This window comes from Diceros bicornis, chromosome 8 (assembly GCF_020826845.1).
Source record: "Diceros bicornis minor isolate mBicDic1 chromosome 8, mDicBic1.mat.cur, whole genome shotgun sequence".
NCBI classification, from domain to species: Eukaryota; Metazoa; Chordata; class Mammalia; order Perissodactyla; family Rhinocerotidae; genus Diceros; species Diceros bicornis.
The window spans coordinates 51453984-51476455 of NC_080747.1; the positions used below are offsets into that span (position 1 = coordinate 51453984).

The following is a 22472-nucleotide window of genomic DNA, read 5'->3' on the forward strand; positions in this document are numbered from 1 at the left end:
GGATGAGATCCAGCAAAGAAAGAAGGAGGAAGCCGTGTGGTTCTCTGGGGCAAGGGAGCTTTAGACAGCAAGAAGAGCCAGTGCCAAAGCCTTAAGGCTGGATTATTTTGCAACATTCAAGAAACAACAAGAAGGGCCAGCCCAGTGGTGTAGTGATTAAGTTCATGCGCTCTGCTTCAGTGGCCTGGGGTTCACGGGTTTGGATCCTGGGCACGGGCCTATGCACCGCTCATCAAGCTGTGCTGTGGTGGCCTCCCACATACAAAATAAAGGAGGATGGGCACAGATGTTAGCTCAGGGCCACTCGTCCTCACAGGATAAAAAAAAAAAACAAGAAGATAATTTTATCAAGTATAAATTGGAGATAAAACTAACACTGAGACATACTGTGGTGTGATATTAACGTGTAAAACTCTTGGAACAGTGTCTAGTAGTAGGTAGTATGCAATTCATGCTAGACAATATTATACTTATTATTATTAATACTATTATTGGGTTACTTCCATTAGGCAAAGAAGCTTCTCTGAATGTTTCAGAATATTTCATACCCTTTAAAAATGATTCACTTAACAAGCTATTATGCTTTGATATCAAATGTAGGCAGAGCTCTAACACCTGTCTGAATTAAATAATTGCATTCAAAATGCCTAAATAATTATTTTATTTGACTCCAAATGAGCTTGAAGAAAAGTTTTTCTAAATCCAGTGGATTTTACCATCAAGCCATTGTTATTCCTAACATAAGAACTGTGGCAGGCACATAATAAGAACTGAAATGTTTCTTGAATTAAGGAATCAGACCATCATTTTGGTCCAAAGAAAAAAAGTTACCATGAAGAGAGTGATACTAATTTAAACTCTTTTCTTTCTCTCTAGCTGTTGTAATTCTGTTTATGAAATTCTGTCCAATTATCAGACTACTAAATTAAAGTGGAAACACTTTGAGAAAAGGACATTGCCTTCTTATTTCACATGCGCAGGACTTACCTTGGTGTTCAATATACAATAGATGCTCATTAAGTGCTTATAAAGGATGACTGGGAAGAATATGTCATTTACAACCTGTTATACTTTAAGAGACATGAAAAAAATTAGAAAAGGCTAAATTTTAATATTATTTCCAAGTAATAAAAATACCTAAAGCTCTGTTTTATATACATCTACTTTTTTCCTCTAAATTTCTGACATGGTCTCAGTATCTTAATTTTGTTAGATTAGCATCCCAGTACACTGCCCACTGACTTCTCGAGGGTTTTCACCTCAGGAAACTAAAAGACTGAGTTTTAATTGTTTAATGAAAGACACAGGGAAATAGGATTTAGCAGTTTTATGTCCAGCCACAGGATTTGAATATGACCAAGAAAAACAAGAGAAGATCTTTCACTTAGAAAATAGTTGATCTTTTTTACAGCCATTAAGCCACCCCCCGGACTAAATTTATCATCTCAGGAACATCATAGCATTAAAGTCATATATAAACAACCTTAAAACCATATGCAAGTTTAAGTAGCTTGAGGGAATCTTTCTGCCTCTACAGGAGCTATTGATTTTTTGGTTTTGTTTTCCAATTTTAAAACTGGCAAACGGCTTTATCTTTTTTGTGTTTATATGCAAGAACATGTGCAAATATCTGTAAGAGTGCATGTGTGTAAGGTGTGTGTGTGTCTTTAACCTCTGAGTGTACACGTGGGATTAATTGAAATAGAAAAGCGAAGCTCTGAAATTTTCTTAAAATTTAATTAAATTCATGAACCTGTAATAAATGAGGATCAGAAACAAAGTATTAAAAATATATTCTTTAATCCCAGGATGTCTACATTGTGTAAAGTTCAAAGAAGAAATAGTTTCTGCACACTGAAAGATGTTTTCCTTTCTATTTCCTATAGCACAAAATATTAATTTAAGCTTCATATCATACTAGGAAGTGTCCAGTAATCAATTTTCAGAATTAGGCCCCAAATGTGAAATGGGACACAGAGAAAAAAGTCAACTTAATAATATCAATGATCATTTTCAAAGGAAAGAAAAAGAGGAGAGAATAAAGTAAAGGATTTTCTCAAATATATAACTGAAAGAGTGTGGAGATAATCATTGGCAAAAGACTGGTTGATTAATTTATATCTATAAAATAGTATATATAAGAGAAAAACTCACAAAATTAGGATATAATAAGGAAGTTATCAATGTGCAATGTCATTACTAATAAAAGAGAAAGATTAAAAAACAATTACAACATGCTGTGCATATCAGGAGGTTTAATTTATATCCAACCCAGGATAATTAGCTTATAGTTTGCTGAGGATGTGTCAACTGTTTTGTAGTCCCACGAAAACACCATTTAAAATAAGACAGAAAGTAACAAGAAAAGTCTGAACCCTGCAGAAAATGCTCTGTGGAATATTTGGCACCCTTAAACAGGAAGATCACACAAGTTCTAAAATTGATAGAATCTTAAGATGAAATAATTCTTTCTTTACCATTTTTTAAATAGGACTTTTTCCTTCAAGATCAATACTTGTGTATGTTATTTTAAACTGTATCTAAGTAGGAAGACTCCAAAAGGTTTCTGCATAATCAATTTTAACCTAAAAAGATTAGAAGGTCTCTATGTTTGATTTATTTTTCTTCTTTCAATGTATTTTAGAATAAAAAAGTTTGTTTTCTTTTGAAATATCAGTCCCATAGTATTCAGTGTGTTATAATCCTCAGTTTTTTTTAAATAAAAATACAAATCATCAGCGAATATGCATCTTCAAGGTATCTTTTCTCCTGGACCCAAATGATGGTATAAATTGTCAATGGATATTACATATATGTGATACCAATATTTTGCAATATATCAAAATTAATTTATCACCCCTGAGGAGTCAAATTATTTGCAATTAAAGGACATTTTACTCTGGAGCAAATATCTGGTTTATAACATATTCAAGACATTAAAAAGTGATAAAAGAAAGTAAGTGCAAATTGAGATGAATGTCTAACTGTTGTCATATTTTTGTGAGTGTTTATCTATTGTGTTTGGCACAGGGACGAAGAAGAAACATATATGTAATTCAATGTCCTGAGACCATTATAGAACAGGCTTTTTTCAATAATTTGCTAGTACTCAAAGATACTTTCCCAAATTTGTGTTAGGTTTTGTATACATTTCTTCATTTAGTTTTTCTTTTATTTGACAAATCTTTAATGAGTTAATTCACGATACTCTAGGTACTACAAAGTAGATAAGATTTTCTTAGTCCAGACAAAAATTGCAAAGTTCGTTGCCTCAAATGAGATAGGAAAAGTCCTGCAAGGGTCTTATCATTTAGCTTTTGAATAAATATATTTACATAATACAAACATAAAATAACTTGTCTATGAAAAGTAAAATACAATGGCCAAAGATGTTTCTATCATATGACAAATGCCCTCTGAAATTCAAGAATGTGCATACAACAAAATGAAGTAATAAAAATTTCATGCATAAAATTTGCTGGAAAAAAAATATAAATCTCAGATTGTTTTTTGATAAAATTTGTTTTCCTTTAAACTGCAAATTTCTGGTCTCAGCATCATAGGCTGTGTATCATGAAACTAAATTAAAAAAATTTAATATGAATGAACAATGCATAAATTCATAAGATGTTGCTATTTTTAAAAAATAATATACTTCTATAAGACAATACATCCAAATATTTATCTTACTAAGTCTTAGATTTAGTTACGCTGACAATTAAGCTTTGTCTCTTGTGTGTAGATGTGATTTCAGTATAATTGAGAAATTATACTGAAATTTAGTTATTCTTGTACAGCAAATTCAGGTACATAGGGAATTCACGTGTGTGTGTGTGTGTGTGTGTGTGTGTGTGTGTGAGCACGCTAAAGGTATACTATCCTTCAATTACCAAATAATAGGTAAATTGAACCTTCTCTCAAACATTTTGCCTAATGCTACAGAAGTAACAATGTGAATTGTTTTTAAGTCAATTTTATGTATGTATTCAGGAAGAAAATGTTTTGGCAACAGGGGCTGATTCACATACAGGTAAGCAAGAATCTATAACTGAACATCATCAGTAAATTCACATTAACAATACTTAGGTTAAATAAAAATAATGTGCTAAGTCTACAATAAAATACTTTCTATATTTGATTTGTCTTTTAATAAACCCTCAAACACACAAATTTATTGGATTCTAGACCTTAGCTATTATTTCCACCAATTTTATTCATTTCTCCTAAGTGTGGACCCAACAAATAAAATATCTTCTTATGGTCACCATATCTCTAAATATAACTAATGCTTCTGGATTTATTGGAAAGGAAGAAACCAACTCAGATAGAGCATTCTCATCAGATGACTTCAGAGAAAGAGATCAGTGGGGCACTAGACAGCCAGCCGCCGGGTAGGGCTAGTTGTCCTCAACAGAACACAAGCTACTTCTTAGCCCAAAATTCTAAAAATGTATCATTGTTATTCTAACATTAAAAGTAAGCAATGGATTTCTACATAGATTATTAAGAAAACTTTGAACACTCTTAAATGAACAAGAACCGGAAGAGAGGGAATTTTCAGATACAAACAGAAAGGATGTTCAAAAGAAGTAATAATGTTTTATGAAAATAAATTGATACTACTGTAATTTAAGGATACAGTCATAAATCTTTTCAGAATACAATATGCAGTATATTGAAAAGTGCCTAACTCTGTATATTTATGAGTTGAATAGATGGTGAAGAGTCAAAAGTAAATGAATAGAACAGTAACAAAATCAATATGAATATTGATTTCCTGACTTTTTTTGGACCTTACAGTACATTTTCACATTTGTGCAGCTTTAATATTTCCATGAAGACTTTCATCAAGTTTTCTATAATAGTCTAACACCAAAACATTTTCAAATGGACAGTTCTCATTACTGAATATTCCTTCTCACAATGGCCTGAACAAAAAAGGAAAATATGTTTGCTGTAGGAATAGAGAACACTCATGCTTTTGTTTCTTTATCTTTTTTAGGAAGGTTGATTATGCTCAGCTTAATGTCAATACATACCTTCCACAAAAGCTCTTTTTGGGACTCTACCTCTTTTATTTTTGTTCACAATGAAAAATGTAGATATGTAGTACACATATTAATGTATCTATTCATATAACATTCAATAAAATTCATTTGAAATCAGCATACACTACAATTGATGTATTCAGATTGAAATTATTCAGCGGCTGAAAATAAAAGCAGTCATAAAAAAGGGTTGGTTACTTCTCAAAATCCTTGTTTCCCAGAGTGACTGCTTTGTATTCATCACCCTGTTAGGATAGAATGCCGGCTAACTAGAATTATTAGTCCTATTCCTCTAAATCTACCAGACACAGACACAGGCCTTCCTAAACACGAAAATTGAAGCAGGTAACCATATATACTTTTGAAAGGAAAAAAATATCGATTAAAAAATTATATCAGAAAAAGATAAGGTTATATTAATAACAGAATAAATAATGAGTTAATGCTATTTTTGTGAAGAGACCATACCTGGAGAGGAGAAATTGTGTGCTTAAGAGTTAGCACTCACATGCACAAGGTAAGGCTTAGAAATACATCACAGACTGAGTTACCTACCGATCTATTGCTTGCCTGATTTGTTTTGGGATGTGCTTAACAGCCAAATGGTCAGATCAAGGTAAGGAAGACATCAGCTGCAAAAGTTCAGAGGCACAGCTTCCCCTCTTACCTTCCACTGAGGAGGAAGCCGATAACCACTGCCAACAAAATGACTCCCACTGTCACAGACACAGCAATTATAGGAATCTGGCTTTGATCGCTGGATGCTGCAACTGCTGATAGGAGACACAGAAAATGGAGCTTCTGGTTAAAGTCACCATACACATTCAAATAAGAGCTGCTTAATAGTCGGTAATCAATGCATGGTTTAAGCAATTCACCCACACTTGGCTGAGTTTTCCCTCCCAAATACCTCTTCTCAGAAGTGTGTAATTGAAAAGACATCTTTAGGAGAAAATATTTACTCTCCAAACGGAAATTCAAAAGATCACTAAGTCACTGATTATTTCCTTGTCATCATAAAAAATGAATGCAATTGTTTGCATAGTATTCATCTGGGGATCGTAGGTTTGCAAAAGAAAATGGAACTTAGTCCTTGATTTCAAACACCTTAATCTAAATAAGAGGTGCTAAGTGTATGAGATTTGACATTTTTAGAACTTGCATGTGGCTGTTCTCTAGAAAAAATTCTCATTACCTCAGATAGAATTTTTTTCCCATAGACATAGGTTGAAGTCCAAAATGATATGGTTATGACCTCAGTGAGGTTAAAAATAATATCACTACTCTGAATATAATTTGAAAAACCATAATTTCAAGCAGAATATAATCAGTAAGTATATTTTATAAGTAGCACCACTTTTTGAAAAATATCAAGGCATACTTTTAGAAATTTGAGAAGTCTGCAGTAAGATTAGACTTATTTACGTCATTTTTTTAAAAAAAATCTGAATTTAGATAAAATATTTTATATTTTAACAATGCAATTACCATAATAAGAGGAATATGGACACGATTTGATAGTTGTACCTAAATAAGCAAGATAGTTTCTCTTTTGTGCTCAAAACCTAACCTGATTAAAATAAGAAACCTATAGAACAAAATAAATTTTACTAATGTTCTCAAGAAACCCTCAATAGGATATCCAGTTTGCTTATTATTTAACGACATAATCAGTTTGATAAATTCAGAGTGGCATTAATTCACCTCTATGATAATAAATATCAAGTCAACAAAACTAATAACAAATATACTTTTCACGTTCTGTTTTTTACAACCCCTTCCCAGACCTTGGCCCCATCAATAGTTTTGGACATCCAAACACTTCCCTTACTATTCTTGTCGGCTCTTCCTTGATTCTTTCTAACCAAAACTGACTGACTCCCTGAACGCCTTCTTGTACTGATCTTTACTTTCAACTCTCTCAGACCCATCTTCAGAGCGCAATATCAACAGCTGGCTAATGTACGAGAAAAAATATTATTTGCAATCTAAATGTATGCTCTTACCCTCTTTCTACTTGGATGATAGTAGTTGCAATTCAATGGCTCTTTATCTTGTTTTCTTCTATTCTCTGATGCTGAGGTATGTGGTAGGGAATTTAATACTGGTGAGCAATAAAAATGGGGCAAGGCAGGGGCCCGGGCTCCGCTTCTGGCGGCCCGGGTACAGATCCCGGGTGCGCACCGATGCACTGCTTGTCAGGCCATGCTGTGGCAGCGTCCCATATAAAGTAGAGGAACATGGGCAGAGATGTTAGCCCAGGGCCAGTCTTCCTCAGCAAAAAAAGGAGGAGGATTGGCATGGATGTTAGCTCAGAACTGATCTTTCTCACAAAAAAAAAAAAAAATGGGGCAGGGCAAAGCTACCCCACTATCACTAGTAGCCTTCTCCAAAATTTGTTTTATTAATCTCTAAACTCAGATTACTTATACCATCACTTTCTCTCATTCTTTAACTTTCTTTTTGGCAGGGGCTGTTTCAAGAGAAAATCATGCAGACTTGGCCCATATAAGTTCAATGTTATTTTGATTGGGTTCCAACTGCTGCTCCAGTGCCTTCGATTCTCTTATTAATTTCCTAACAAAATCATCCTCATATTTAGTCTTCCTCATTTTCTCAGTACACTAATCCATTCCCATTTCCCATATTTTTGAAATGTTAAACTTTATAGATAAATGAGAGTGATCAAATCTGAACTTTATGGTTAAATATAACTGCATAACCTTCTTTTGCTTTACCTAACTCCTCTGTTAGAGCCCTTCCTGTCTCTCTCAAAACGTTGCTCCTTCAAAGATCTCCCTCCAGAAGGGATTTTCATTCCCTTACAGGCTACTTCTCTGCTGCTTACAACCTGAACACATATCTCCTCTCGAGGGAAACAAATTCTTATACCTAAACTTACTGATGTTAGTTCAACTTGAATTTGAAAACAGGTTCAACATTTACTAGACATGTGGGCCAGGGCAAATTATTTAACCTTATAAAATCCATTTCTTTTATCTCCAAATAGGGATAATTTCCCTGGATCATATATAGTTCTGTTAAGATTAGAGGTAACACATATAAAGCACTTAGTATAGTGCTTCGACTATTGCCAGCCTTAAATAAATAGTAAATATTATTTCTACATACTATTATCTCCTGCTTTATTTATCATCCTTATTCTGTCCTATTTTTCAGAATCTTGACTGAGTTCTAGATAGAACCAGCCTCAACTTCCAAGAAGCAACATTATTAAATTCTCTCTGAAACTTTTCCTATTCTGCCTTTGAGTTCTACACATGATTTTGCTAAATGCAATGAGTACTCTCCCTTTACCTTACCGTGCATGATAATAAGGTATTTGACCTTGTTGGACATATACGTCATCCTTGAAACTCTCCTCCTCTTGGTTTCTACGACATCAGACGAGCTATTTTCTCTTTTTCCCACTCTGAAGCACTACTGGGGCAGTTCTGTTGGCTCCACCTTCTCTTCTCGCATCTTGTGTGTGAGCAATTCCTGATGAATGCTGGCTCCTGATCTTCCACACTTCTCTGCTCTCTCTCTTTCTTCCTATCTTTCTCTTTTCCCACCTTCCTTCCTGTCTCCCCTCATAGATACTTTTTTGCTTGTGACATCAGTTAACTAGAAGCTAAAGAGACCCGAATTTATATCTCCAACTCTTACTTCTCTTCATAGTATCACTATTTTAAAAAACAGACTATTTCCTCTTTATTTGGATTTTATTTTCACATAAAAATAAACATGTTTAAAATCGACCCTTATACTACATCCACGCCCAGGGCATTAACAAAAACACATCAATAAATAAACTTACCACAAATCAAACCAACAAACCAGACTAAGTCGATCTCTTTCCGGTTTATTTTAACTATCACTGAATTTTCTTAACCCCTAGTTGCCCACTAATTACCAAATATTTTTGTGTTTCATTTATGTTTTTCCCCATGCATTACTTTTTTTTTCATCCAACACTGACCTATTTGATTCAAATCTGCTGGAATACGGTTCATTGTGTTTTAAGTGTTCCCTTTGCCTTCCGTGTACTAACATGAAATATCCAAAAATATCACTTTGATCATGTTTCTCTGATCAAAAAGTTCATAGATACCTACCACTTTTGGAAAATAATTCCCAAATTCTCCATTTGGCCTTCAAAAGCCCTTGTAAACCGACTCTGGCAAATCTTTCTGATCTCCATATGTCAGTTGGGAACTCTCAGAGATATGGTTTCGGAGGAAGGAGGCATGATCAATCACAGGTATAGAAAAAAGACAAGGCCATTTCACGCTAACCAGAGTACTAATTTTGACAAAAAAAATGTGGGTACTTAGTAGCATCAAATGATTCATTTTTAATAATTGCCAAGATCTAATTTAACAATGTGTTAAAATATGCACCTAGGTATGGGATAATATCTTGCATTAAAACAATTGTTAATGGCATACCAAAATTTTTCAAATGTTTAATACATTTTATGAAAACATTTTGTAAGTAATTAAAATCACAAACATTTATATTTATATGTTTTTATTGACAGGGCACTGCAATCTGATCTTTTTGTTTAATAGGAAATTAAATCAAGGGTCTGTGAGGAAGAATTTAAAGAATACATTTTCATATATTTTTTTAATTTATAGCATTTTCTAAGTTCCTTGATGGGTTTTAATTATTAACTCTTTCACATGCACTAATTAATTTGTGAGCTATTTCTAATAGGAAATAATTCATCAAGATTTTATACTATTTATTCCTCTGTTTGCCTTGACAGCATCAATAATATTCTCAATTATATCAACTAAGTTGAAAATATACAGAATTTTTAGGGTACTGTCAATTTTTCATACTTGTTCATTCTTTAGCAGCAGAAAAAAAATTCCTAAGCTCAGTATGATCCATAATTATTCTTTTAATGTATTGTTAAATTTTTTCATCTTTATAGACATGAATCTCCAGTCACTTATATTTCCCATTTTCTTATGTACGTTTATTAAGAGTTAGTTGATTTATGATGTAATTTTCAAAGAATAGCTGAGAAATGTTTTAGGAATGCTTAAAAGCAAATTTTGGAGTAATGTAACGCACTTGTTAAAAGGATATCAGTTATAAAAATTAATATTCTTTAGCAAATAATAATGTTTCTTTTTTCAGTCATTATATATTTACATCATCCCTGGAAACTTCAAGGTAGCATATGTTGAGAAATCACATTGTTTTCCCTCACTTTGCTTCCTACACTCCTGGTTGCAAACCCATATGACATAGCTATTCTCCAGTTTTAGCTACATATTTGAACAGTTAATCATTGAGGTTGAAGAGATTTGTTAAAGCCAGATCATAAGGGCTTTTGAAGGTCAGCCTGAGAATTTAGGATCTTTGTCCCACAGCAGTAATTATCAATTAACTTTCCTGATCAGGATAATCTGATCAAAGTTACAATTTTTGATATGTAATATGAGTACATAGAGTTAATGAAGAAATTTAAAACAGTACAGCAGGCAAATAAGCACATGAAAAGACATTGAACAACATTAGCCATCAGGGAAATTTAAATTAAAACCACAAGATATCACTACCTACTTGTCCAAAATGACTAAAAAAAAAAAAAAAAGGTGACAACACCAAATGCTGATGAGGATGTAGAGAAACTGATCACTCATATGTTGCTGATGGGAATTTAAAACAGTACAGCCACTCTGGAAAACAGTTTGGCAGTTTCTTACAAAATTAAACATGCAATTACCACATGATCCAGCAATTGTACTCTTAGACATTTATCCCAGGGAAATGAAAACTTAGGTTGAAACAAAATCATATACCCAAATGTTCATAGCACTTTTATTTATAATAGCAAACACCGGAATCAGCTCAGATATCCTGCAACAGGGGAATGGTTACACAAACTGCAGTACATACATGTCATGGGAATATTACTCCACAATAAAAAGAAACAAACTTGATATGCACAACAACTTGGATGAATCTCCAGGGAACTGTGCTGAGTGAAAAAAGCCAATTCCAAACTAAAAGGTAATATATTGTATGATTCCATTTATAAAACATTTTTGAAATGTCAAAATTTTAGAAATGGATGTTTAGAAATTAGTGGTTACCAGGGATTTGTTATGGGATGGGAGTTGTTCCTGGAGGCAGTAGGTGCAGTTATGAAAGGGCAACACAAGGGTTCCTTGTGATATGGACAATATTCAGAATCTTGATTGTGATGGTAGATACACGAAGTTACAAGTGACCAAATTGTGTAGAACTTAATACACACACACGTCTACACACACGAATACAAAGGAGAACAAGGAAATGTGAGTAAAATTGGTGGATTGCACCAATATCAACATCCTGGTTGTGATATTATATTATAGTTTTGCAAAATGTTACCATTGGGGGAAACTAAGCAAAATGTACAAGAGTTCTCTCTGTATTGTTACTTACAATTGCATGTGAATTCATAATTATCTCAATAAAATTTCACTTAAAGAGCAGAATAGCATTATTCCAGCAGTTGGGTTATACAGATTTGAATTAGATAGGTTAAGAGTTGGATGAAAGGGAGTGATGTATTGGGGGACAAATCATAAAACAAACATAAAGATGTTTGGTAGTTCTTGGGCAAGTAGGGGTTAAGAAAGATTCAGTGATAGTCTCAAAGTTTTAAAGCAATTTATATTAAAAGAAACCAGAAAAAGAGCTAACTAGGTTGGCTGGATGGTTTCATTCACGCTAAGTTTATTGGTGTGTTTTTATCATTACTGTTGGGAAAAGGGATAACATAAGGAGTAAATTTTAAACACAGTTAATTGTATGCACAATAAAATCAAAATAAAGTGGATAATAGTCGGTTACAATACATAAACTAAAGCTTGAGAGAGAAAGAATAGTTGGAGATTTTCTACCCAAATCCTCATGTTAAATAGCTTTTCTAAAATAAATATTTTTGCGTTCCTGTTTTTACTACTATTTGCATTTGGTTTTAGGGCTATATATATTTTGTGTGTGTGAGGACTATTAGCCCTGAGCTAACATCTGTTGCCAATCCTCCTCCTTTTGCTGAGGAAGATGGGCCCTGGGCTAACATCCATGCCCATCTTCCTCTGCTTTATATGGGACGCTGCCACAGCATGGCTTGACAAGCAGTATGTTGGAGTGCGCCCAGGATCCAAACCTACGAACCCTGGGCCACGGAAATGGTGCACGCAAACTTAACTGCTACGCCATGGGGCGGCCTTAAGGCTATATTTTGAGATACGAGATAATGTAGATAAAAAAGGAAAGCCCTTCATCACCATTTTTTGACTGAAGTAAAATATAAATTAATAATGAATAAATTTTAAAAATTAAGCATATCAATAACATAATGTGTCAATGTACCATTATGATGCATCATTATCATGAACTGAGTAATCAATGAGAAAAATCTTTTTAAAGTGTATGTTCAAGGTAACGATTTTCAGATAATTTTTTGTCCTAACATACTTGAATGATAAGATAGATTTCCCTTAGTAAAAATGACTCATTAAAGCCAGTATTCTTAACTGTCACCCGTCAAATAAAAACTACTGATAACTTTAATAGGAAAAATGTAAATATGTTTAATATACCATAATTCCTGCATTCAAGTCTTTGTAGACTGTATTGTGGAAATAATATATGTATGTGAAGAATTAAATTATGATATTAAGTAATTGCCCAATAAAATAAAGTAATTTCACAAAATACTACATAAATAATTGTCAAATGAATGGCATATAACACAAATGCTACAGAAGTTCCTAAAAGGAAGTGTTATTTTAATGATCAATTATTACATAATATATATTATATTATATTATTATTAACTCCTTATTAGACTATATACAAAGGAGGGATTGTGGGGCAGCCCAGTGGCATAGCGGTTAGGTTTGCATGCTCCACTTCAGAGGCCCGGGGTTTGCAAGTTTGGATCCTGGGTACGGACCTGCATACTGCTCATCAAGCCAAGCGGCATCAAATATACAAAACAGAGGAAGACTGGCACAGATATTAGCTCAGAGCCAATCTTCCTTAGCAAAAAAAGCAAAAAAAAAAGGAGGGATTGCGCTTTAAAGTCACTTGAGTCACTCACAGTACCTAGAGTGAAAAGTCTTTTAATGTGTAGGGAGTAAACAACTTTTTAAATAACAAACAAAAGTATTATCCTAAAATGGCCCTCGAAACAAATATTCCATTCTTCAGAATTAAATAGACTGCATTCTTATTCTCTGGATAGAAGTTTCCATGTGTTATTCATGTCAATTTCTCCAGCGCCTCATAAAGCTGAACATGTAATAGGTGGTCAGTACATTCTTGTTGAATTTTATCCAGAAAGGATCCTACCTAAAGGTCAAAGGGCATCAGTATGTAATAGATACTTGGTCAAAGAAAAAATTATTCTTAAAACGTTTGCAAATACATGTATGCATACTGAAATAAAAATGAAATTTCAAGCAGTTAAGTGTGTGCGTTCCGCTTCGGCAGCCCAGGATTTGTGGGTTAGGATCCCAGGCGCGCATGGACGCACCACTTGTCATGCCATGCTGTGGCCGCATCCCATATAAAGTAGAGGAAGATGGGCACAGATGTTAGCTCAGGGCCAATCTTCCTTGGCAAAAAAAAGAGGAGGATCAGGGGCCGGCCCGGTGGCGCAAGCGGTTAAGTGCGCGCGCTCTGCTGCGGCGGCCCGGGTTTCGCTGGTTCGGATCCAGGGCGCGCACTGACGCACTGCTTGGTAAGCCATGCTGTGGCGGCGTCCCATATAAAGTGGAGGAAGATGGGCACCGATGTTAGCCCAGGGCCGTCTTCCTCAGCAAAAAAAAAAAAAAAAAAGAGGAGGATTGGCGGATGTTAGCTCAGGGCTGATCTCCTCACAAAAAAAAAAAAAGAGGAGGATCAGAGTTGGACGTTAGCTCAGGGCTGATCTTTTTCACAACAACAACAACAAAAAATGAAATTTCACACTAATAGCTAGGAGCCATACAGCCTTAAAATATTTTCATTATCTATTAATAATAACACTGAAATCTACTTTTGTAGTAAAAAATTGTTGTGTAATATTTCTTTTCCTCTAGAAATTGTGTAGGAAAAATTTTAAAAGAAGACAGTCTCAGATGAGTTTTATAAAACTATATGGAAGATGACCTCTTATTAGTTCTCTTGGTGATCAAATGGATGAATTTTGGCATGCCTAGAAATTTCTATTTAATAAAAAAAGTAAGGGAAGGAGTACCAAAAAGTCTGCAGAAAAACTAGTTGCTGAACGTGCCAACATCCTGAAACTAAGTAGAATTTTGTAATCTTTTCAACCGGGATTTTTCATTTATATAGTTATCCAAGCACTCAAGCATATTGTGAGATCCTACTCACTGGGTTTGTTCCCAGAGTTGGTAAAGCACATAAGTGAGATTTTCAATTAAATCAAAGACGTGGAATTTTCCTTGAGTAGAAAGAAAATAATCTATCATTTTCCACAATGGCCTCCTAGTCTGTATAAAATCAATTGAAGTAACACTTTTAAAGCTATTTTTTGAGTAATAACAATTATTTTCTAGCTCATTCAGTAAAACACGCTTTAAACAGAAGTGTATCTTGATTTTCTAAAGAGTTGTATTATATCGGTTTGTGGACATTTTAATTTGGTAAATCTTCTAATCATTACAAGGTAAATCTGATAAACGAAGCTCTCATTTTGTTGGTTTCAAAGGGATGAAATATGCATTTTATTTTCCTCATTTTAAAATCACTAATTCTGACATGACCTGCATTTAAAAAGTATATATATACTCACACACACATATATATGCCCATATATATACACACACACACACACATATTTGACATTTCACACTACTCCTGTGTGCTACTTTCTTGATAACAAAATTTTAATAGTGTCAGCTCTTTAATCTATAACAAGACAAATTATTGTCTTCTAATCTTGCTTTTAATGTATTTGTTTTAGGACAAGTAAGTAATCTAAATATTTTGATTGATATTAAAATGTGGAAAAAGTTTTATGCTATTTTAGGAATAAAAATATGGTACAAGAAGGGTTTTCCAGAAATATTTCCAGACCCTCCATTCAGAGACATTGCCAGAGATTTAGATTTTTTTAAAACAATCAGATTGTTTCCTGAGAGCACAATTTTCTTGCCAAACTCAATGCTAATGAAAGCTCCCTGTGGAATTTTCATAGAAAGACTAAACCTGGTAGCATAGTTCAATAAAACAAGTGAAAAGTAAATGGCAATAATTCAATAAAGTATGGCAGCAGTGGAATGAAAGTCTTTAAAAGCAAGGTTTAAACATTTCTTAAGGATCTCCTGATGTTTCATCTCCCAGTAGACTAAATGCGATGAGGAGAGGGGACCGATGTGTTAACAGGCTAAGCTGCCATCATAGCATGACAGATGCTTCCTACCTGGAGGGGTCATGCCTGGGAGAGAGAGGTGCAGGAGACTGACAGAATGCCCAGGGAGAGTATTGATCCACTGACTCTTTTCTGGTAACCATTACAGAGACATGAGTTGACAGTAATTAAAATGACTTACACACTGGGATGGTTTCAAACTCAAATCTTCGACTGAAGACACCATAGCCTGCTGCTGTGCGTGCTCGAATTTGGAAGACGTATACTGAAGCTGGTTTCAAGCCCTCTGCAGTTATAGTTGTCTCTTTAGATTTGATAATTGTATAGCTGGTTTCTTGGTCCTTGGATTACACATGCACATACAATAAAAAAAAAAAGTCAATGTATGAATTACTATATGACAGCAAAACTCAGAATCATAGATCAGAAAATTAATCAGAAACTAATAGACTTGCTATTACTACAAATATAATGTTTTAGAAAAAATAAAACCTACACAACCTAGGTTTTTATATAGAAACTTAAAGTGTTTTCTAGAGCTCAAAGATGGTGGGTGACATGTTCACCCATCCACCATACTTGCCGTTGGTAAAAATAGATTTGTAAATTTTAAAATACAGTTTGCAGAAGATAAATTATTTTACAGACTCTAATTTAGTACTTTATTTCTGTGCTTGTTTTTCTAATAAATGTTTTATTGGAGCACATCTGCCTGTTCATAGAGAAAGGTGACAATGTCTCATACACTGCCAGACAGGACTTACGCTTTACATCTTTAGTGAATTCAATTTCTAATTATATTTAGAGCTTAGGAGAAGGAATGACTTCACTAGAGAACCACTTTAATTTCAATTCACTAAGTCTAAAATTTCGTAAATAAGCAAAACTTTTTCTCCTTTTGAAAAAGTTTTTATTTTTTCACTTTTATGTGTTTGGGCTGGATGAGTAGTGAACAGAGATGGAGTAGGAAAAAAAAATCACTGGACAGATAGTTTTGGAAACTGAACCAAAGAGGAACTGTTCCTATTTTGACTGCTAACAAAGTCTAGACTAACCATCCATAACTCCTCATTGTCTCTGAAGTCACCAGGCTGAACATAAAATCTTAGACCTATAAAGATTTCAAACGCACAAAGGTCTTGTTTTGAACTTTCCTCTTCCTTATATTTTTCTGTGTGAATTCTTGGCTAAACTTGTTTTTTCCCTAAAAGTCTTTCCATATTTATTATATTTCTCATAGATATTAAAGGACAAATTAAAGATAGATAATGGTTAGAGATTATTCCTCCTTTTTAAATAAGTGGTTTTTATTTACAATAACCTGACTGATGACTATAGACTATCGTTTTCTAAATATTTCAGGGAATTTTGTCTTTACAGATAGAAACATGTATCAATTGATTTTTTTTTTTTTTTTGGTGAGGAAGATTAGCCTTGAGCTAAAATCCATTGCCAATCTTCCTCTTTTTCACCAGGAAGATTGGCCCTGAGCTAATAGCTGTGCCCATCTCCCTCTGTTTTATATGTGGGATGCTGCCACAGCATGGCTTCATAAGAGGTGCATAGGTCTGTGCCTGGGATCCAAACCTGCAAACCCTGGGCCGCCAAAGCAGAGCACATGAACTTACTTAACCACTATGACACTAGGCCAGCCTCTTGATTGATTTTTTTTTAAAGATCTAATGAGAATAACACGTAAAGGACTTTTTTTCCTAAATGAGAAGAAAATTGAAAACAAGAGTAGAATATTTACTTCTGAAGCACTCTAATAGGGAATGTGGCTGCTATTTGATCTTCACAATGCTATTAATGTGCAAACAAATGCAAGCCACACTCTTTCTCCCTTGAGGTTCACAATGGATAGCAGCATGCCATGTGGAAACTTGAGTGTGGACACTGAAATAGTGTGCTAAAATGTGGAAGTCCATTTTTACTTTTACCTTCAGTTTTTTGTATCTTTCTATCTGGGATAGAAATTGTTGCCTGGATATCCTCACAGAGATGTGGCAAGATTGAAACAGTCATGCCTGTGAAACACTTTAATAAATTGTAAAGTACATGCTTTAATGGTTATAATTATTATTTTAATGTTTTTCTAATTTGACACATCAAAGTTGACTTCTAACCACCTTCTATACCACCACCAATACAGCCTAAAATACACAACCTACAAACATTCTTCTTTTAAGGCAGTTTTATCATTCTTCTTTTAATATGTTTAAACATATAAAATTATCTTAGGGTTAAGTATACTCAAATATCTCTATAGATAGGTATAGTCTAATTTCTAACCTAAATAGGTTTTCTGATTAATTCTATACAAATGATTGATCTTTACATTTTTAATGCACACGTTAAGTGCCTAATCTTTAAAGTGTTTAAGACATTTTATTAGAGTTTTGCAAAGGATTCCAAGTAGATAATTACATCCTATAAAACTTTACCTAATAATGTCAGTCATTTTCTTCATTCACATACATTTATTGATCTCTTATCTAGTCTAGTACCCCTTCTATATGCTAGTGGTACAGCAGTAAAAAAGCAGACAATTTCTTGATGTTGTCTTTTTAAAATGGGTAAATAGCTTCTTTAAACATTGTAGTTACTGCCGTTCTGAGATGCTCAAGTTTATGAGTGAAAGTGCAAGACTTTCTCAATATTATCCTTTCCAGCTTGACTGTGATTGCAGCAGAAATTTTCAGTAAGAAATGATTAAATACCTGTTCACTATTACTTTCAGTTTGTTTAAAGGGAATTTAAGTTGGTGAAAAAAGCTAAATAAAACTAAAGTTAAGATTCTGATATATTTGATATAATTATGATTTTTTACATAGAATATTAACATTTTCATGTAAAGTAAGGTTTTTCTTTTTTTATAAAAGAGCACAGGAATTTCAGGGTTAGAATTCCAGACATGTTATTAACTAAGTTGGTGTGTAAATGTGGGTACACAACTCAATCTCAGTGTTTTTCTTCTTTGAAATGGGGTGAAATTATTTATGAAGAGCATTGTGAGGACATAGAGATAGAGAGAATATACATAGCACACAGCACAATCTCCACAATGTAAGAGGGTCTAGGTAAATTTGTTTGTTTGTTTTTTTGTGAGGAAGATCAGCCCTGAGCTAACATCCATGCCAATCCTCCTCTTTTTTTGTTGAGGAAGACCGGTCCTGAGCTAACATCTATTGCCAATCCTTCTCCTTTTTTTTTTCTTCCCTTTTTCGCCCCAAAGCCCTAGTAGATAGTGGTATATCATAGTTGCATCCTTCTAGCTGCCGTATGTGGGAGGCCGCCTCAGCATGGCCGGACAAGCAGTGCGTCGCTGTGCACCCAGGATCCAAACCCGGGCCGCCAGTAGCGGAGCGCACATACTTAACTGCTAAGCCACGGGGCCGGCACCCTAGGTAAATTTGATTTGACCCTATAGCATGATGGCAAATTCTTCTATTGAAAGGGAAAAAACAGAAGAATTTTATAAATCTTACATAGTTGTAACTCCTAACTATTGAAGTCACAATTAATATGTTTTATAAAAAAACTAGAAATTGATACTTTGGCCAGAAAAGGGAAAAAAAATTACAAGGAAATTGAAATGCTACTCCTTGAAATAATGCATGATCTTATATCAATTGCACAAAATTATACAACATTCCATCTGATTTATCTATTAACATTATGTAAGTCTCAGTGATTCCTTATCACAGGTCTGATTGTACATTGTCTCTCTGAGTTAGTTGAATACTATATTATCGAAGGGACTTAGCAAAGCATACATTTAGAGAATCAAAACTCATAACTACACATTTTGAATTATCTGAGTATCTTCCAAAATTTGCTTCTGTTCCACTCCTTCAAGTCACCCTCGTATTATAATTTCCTTCATATCACAAACCTTATATACACATCTTCAACACCCACAACTAAATGGCTGCCAAGTCCTTGGTCAGGGCAGTGGCTTTTGCTGCCTTCCTGCCCCAGCTGAGCAAATGAGCTACATTCCCCAGCTGCTTAGCAAACACTGTTCACATGCAGCGAGGGGAGGGCCTTGACAGAAGAAGCCAGCTGGCAAACACCCTGCCAAGGGGCAGCTTCCCTTTGCCTCTGCCTTTAATTAAGAGATGGCAATGGGCCCATCACCAAGCAGGAGCAGAGAGGCCCGATGACCTCTATTAGAGCAGGGCAATCGCAGGCAGAAATGCCAGCTGGCAAATGCAGGAGACTTGGAAAGCTCTGCCACCTGTGTCTGGCCAAGAGCCATCCAATAAAACGGTGGTGTCATTCTGAAGGTTCGAAATGAGCTCTGGAGACCTATCAGGATCCCCACCTCAATATATGGCATAAAAACTCATTATCCTTTTTTTCCTTCTGAAAGTGTTAAAAAAACTTGATGTGTATTTTACTGGTATGCTCAATAGTTTTGCTTGGCAAAAAGGTCTGGGAATTAATATTGTCACTGTGAAAAGGAAACCCCTGACCAAAAGAAGTTAAAAACTTCACTGAAATAATATATCATATAAAGGTTTTGTTGCTTTTACAGCATTTAAGTAGGCAACTTGTTATTCATTTATTGAAGATTTGTACAGAAATCTTTTTCCAAAATCATCTTTTCTTACTTTGAGTTATGTAGATAATAGAATGCATTAATATAGTGTTAAATATAAACCAGATCTTACCGAAATAAATATAATTTAAAAATAATTGAACTGGGGCCGGCCTGGTGGCACAAGCGGTTAAGTGCGCACACTCCGCTGCGGTGGCCTGGGGTCCACTGGTTCGGATCCCGGGCGCGCACTGACTCACCGCTTGGCAAGCCATGCTATGGCGGCATCCCATATAAAGTGGAGGAAGATGGGCACAGATGTTAGCCCAGGGCCAGTCTTCCTCAGCGAATAAAAAGAGGAGGATTGGCAGATGTTAGCACAGGGCTGATCTTCCTCACACACACAAAAAAAAACTATAAAGAAAATATTCCACAATACAGATAAAATTCATTACAAGGAATATTAATAGAAAAGGAATCCTCTCTATCACTTCCTGAGCAACTCTTTGTTTTAACAGAAGCAGCAGCTTAAAGAAAAAGAGAGAAAGAAAGGAAAAATCCCTACTCCTATTGAATATTATGTATATGAAACTCATGCATATGCTGCGAAGTAACAGTAAAAACCATCAAAGGTTGCTCATCAGGGAAAAAAAGTAGGATAATTTCCTCAAAGACAAAAAAGAAAACCAGACAATGGTTCAGCTAGTTGCTTCAGGGGAAGAAAAACAACACAGGAAAATAAGTACTTGTCAAACTTTTACTCTTCCTGCTGTTGAACTTAATTTCACCTCAAATACGTATATTCGAATATATGGTTTTTGTTTAGTTATTTTAAAATGTCATGTGGATATAAACTTCTGTTAAAATCAACTTTAATGAAAATAAAAATTTGGAAACTTAAAATGTTTATAAAATAATTCAGCCTATGTTTACATATATATTTGAAATGTAAGAATGTACAAAAATCACTCTATTTACCTAGCTTTGCATTAGTACACAGTAATAAAGTTTACAAAAACTTGAATAAAGAATGTAAACTTTAATTTAACAAATTAGTTTCGGCTATAGCTTGTGTTGAAATTGTAGACTTCTAGAACTTGCAATGCAGTCTGGACTACTACTCCCAGAGAAAGAGGAATCAGTGAGGAATATTAATGTCACAACACTTCACTTGATTTACCCCATTTTTTTTGTTAACAATAAACACTGTAAACCATAACCCAACATAGCTTTGTCTCAGAGGTATTCTCCTAGACTGAATAATGTATTTGATAATGTATTTTTTGTGAAATATCTTACAGGTATCTTGATTTATATTCCCTAAAAATCCAATAGTTACATGTGATACTATCAGCAAGTCATTCCTAGAAAGATAACTATTTCGAGAGTAATAATTGATTGTTTATTCATCTATTTATAAAATCAATATATGAACATTGTATAGACATCTGAAACCTAGAGAGAATATGTGGATGGCCCCACTCTGCCCCACATCCTACCATTTTGTTTTCTGTTGTAAGTTTACATAGGCAGTTGTTGAATCAATGAAGGAAAGAAGCAAATTTTTAAAAAATCTCTACAATGCTATGAATTATTTCAACATATTTCAGTGTATTTACCTATACTCTTTTATCTTGCGTATACATAGAATATTGGATTTTTAAGTAATTTCCATTCATAGGATATCAGTATTTTTCATGATATTTTTTTGCATTACTATAAGGTGAACCATTTATTCCCCCTCTCGTTTCCAACATCCTAGCTTGGACAATTTCTTAGGTATTGCAAAACAATTTTTTGAACTTCCTCCCACCTTCTTCACTCTTTCCTAAGAGAGGAGCAATGTCTCTCTGAGTTTGGGAGAAGCAGTTGCGTAAGTGTGGCTGAGTCCTTCCCTTCTCTTCTGGGACCTGCTTCTCTGCATTGTGTCTGCAATCTTTTCTGCTCCTACTTCCACAGCACACACACTTCTGGGTCAGGGTCTTCTACCCACCTCTTAGAGGTTGGTTTGGGCACTCATCTATCTTTATGTCCTCTATGAGAACTCAGGTTGTTCTAAGTAGTGTACATCATTCAGACCCAGACTGTACAAAAATCCCAGTAAAATGGAGGTGGGAGTGGTAGGAAAACTCATGGTAACTATATATCTAAGCCACATTCTCCGGTCCTAATCTAGAAATTTAAGCTCATCTTTATTTTCCATCTGTATTATTCCTTTATCAATAGCTCACTTGGTTGAGGATTCAGAAAAGAGGAAGAGGGATGATTATTGACTTTGGACTTCAACAACTATTATGGGAAAATATGTAAGAGTGAACCGAAGAGACGACTCAGGAAAGAAGAGGAAATCGAGAAAATATAGGGTGGTAAGGCATGCATTTCCAATTTTGTGCCCTTAAATTTAAAATAAAGTTTATAATATAGTGTTAGAATTTTGTTACGAATTTTAAGAAATTCTCCTTTATATTCGAATCTTATCTGCCCA

General features: G+C 34.4%; 1 protein-coding gene across 1 annotated transcript in view; it reads right to left on the reverse strand.

Moving 5' to 3' along the window:
- EPHA5 (EPH receptor A5) overlaps window positions 1-22472 on the reverse strand; it is a 321239-nt gene that overhangs the window by 68566 nt on the left and 230201 nt on the right. The window contains exons 7-8 of the mRNA XM_058547172.1: window positions 15626-15785; window positions 5716-5821 (exon numbers count right to left, since the gene is read on the reverse strand). Coding sequence (XP_058403155.1) covers window positions 5716-5821; window positions 15626-15785 — 266 coding nt within the window. The remainder of the gene's footprint in view (window positions 1-5715; window positions 5822-15625; window positions 15786-22472) is intronic.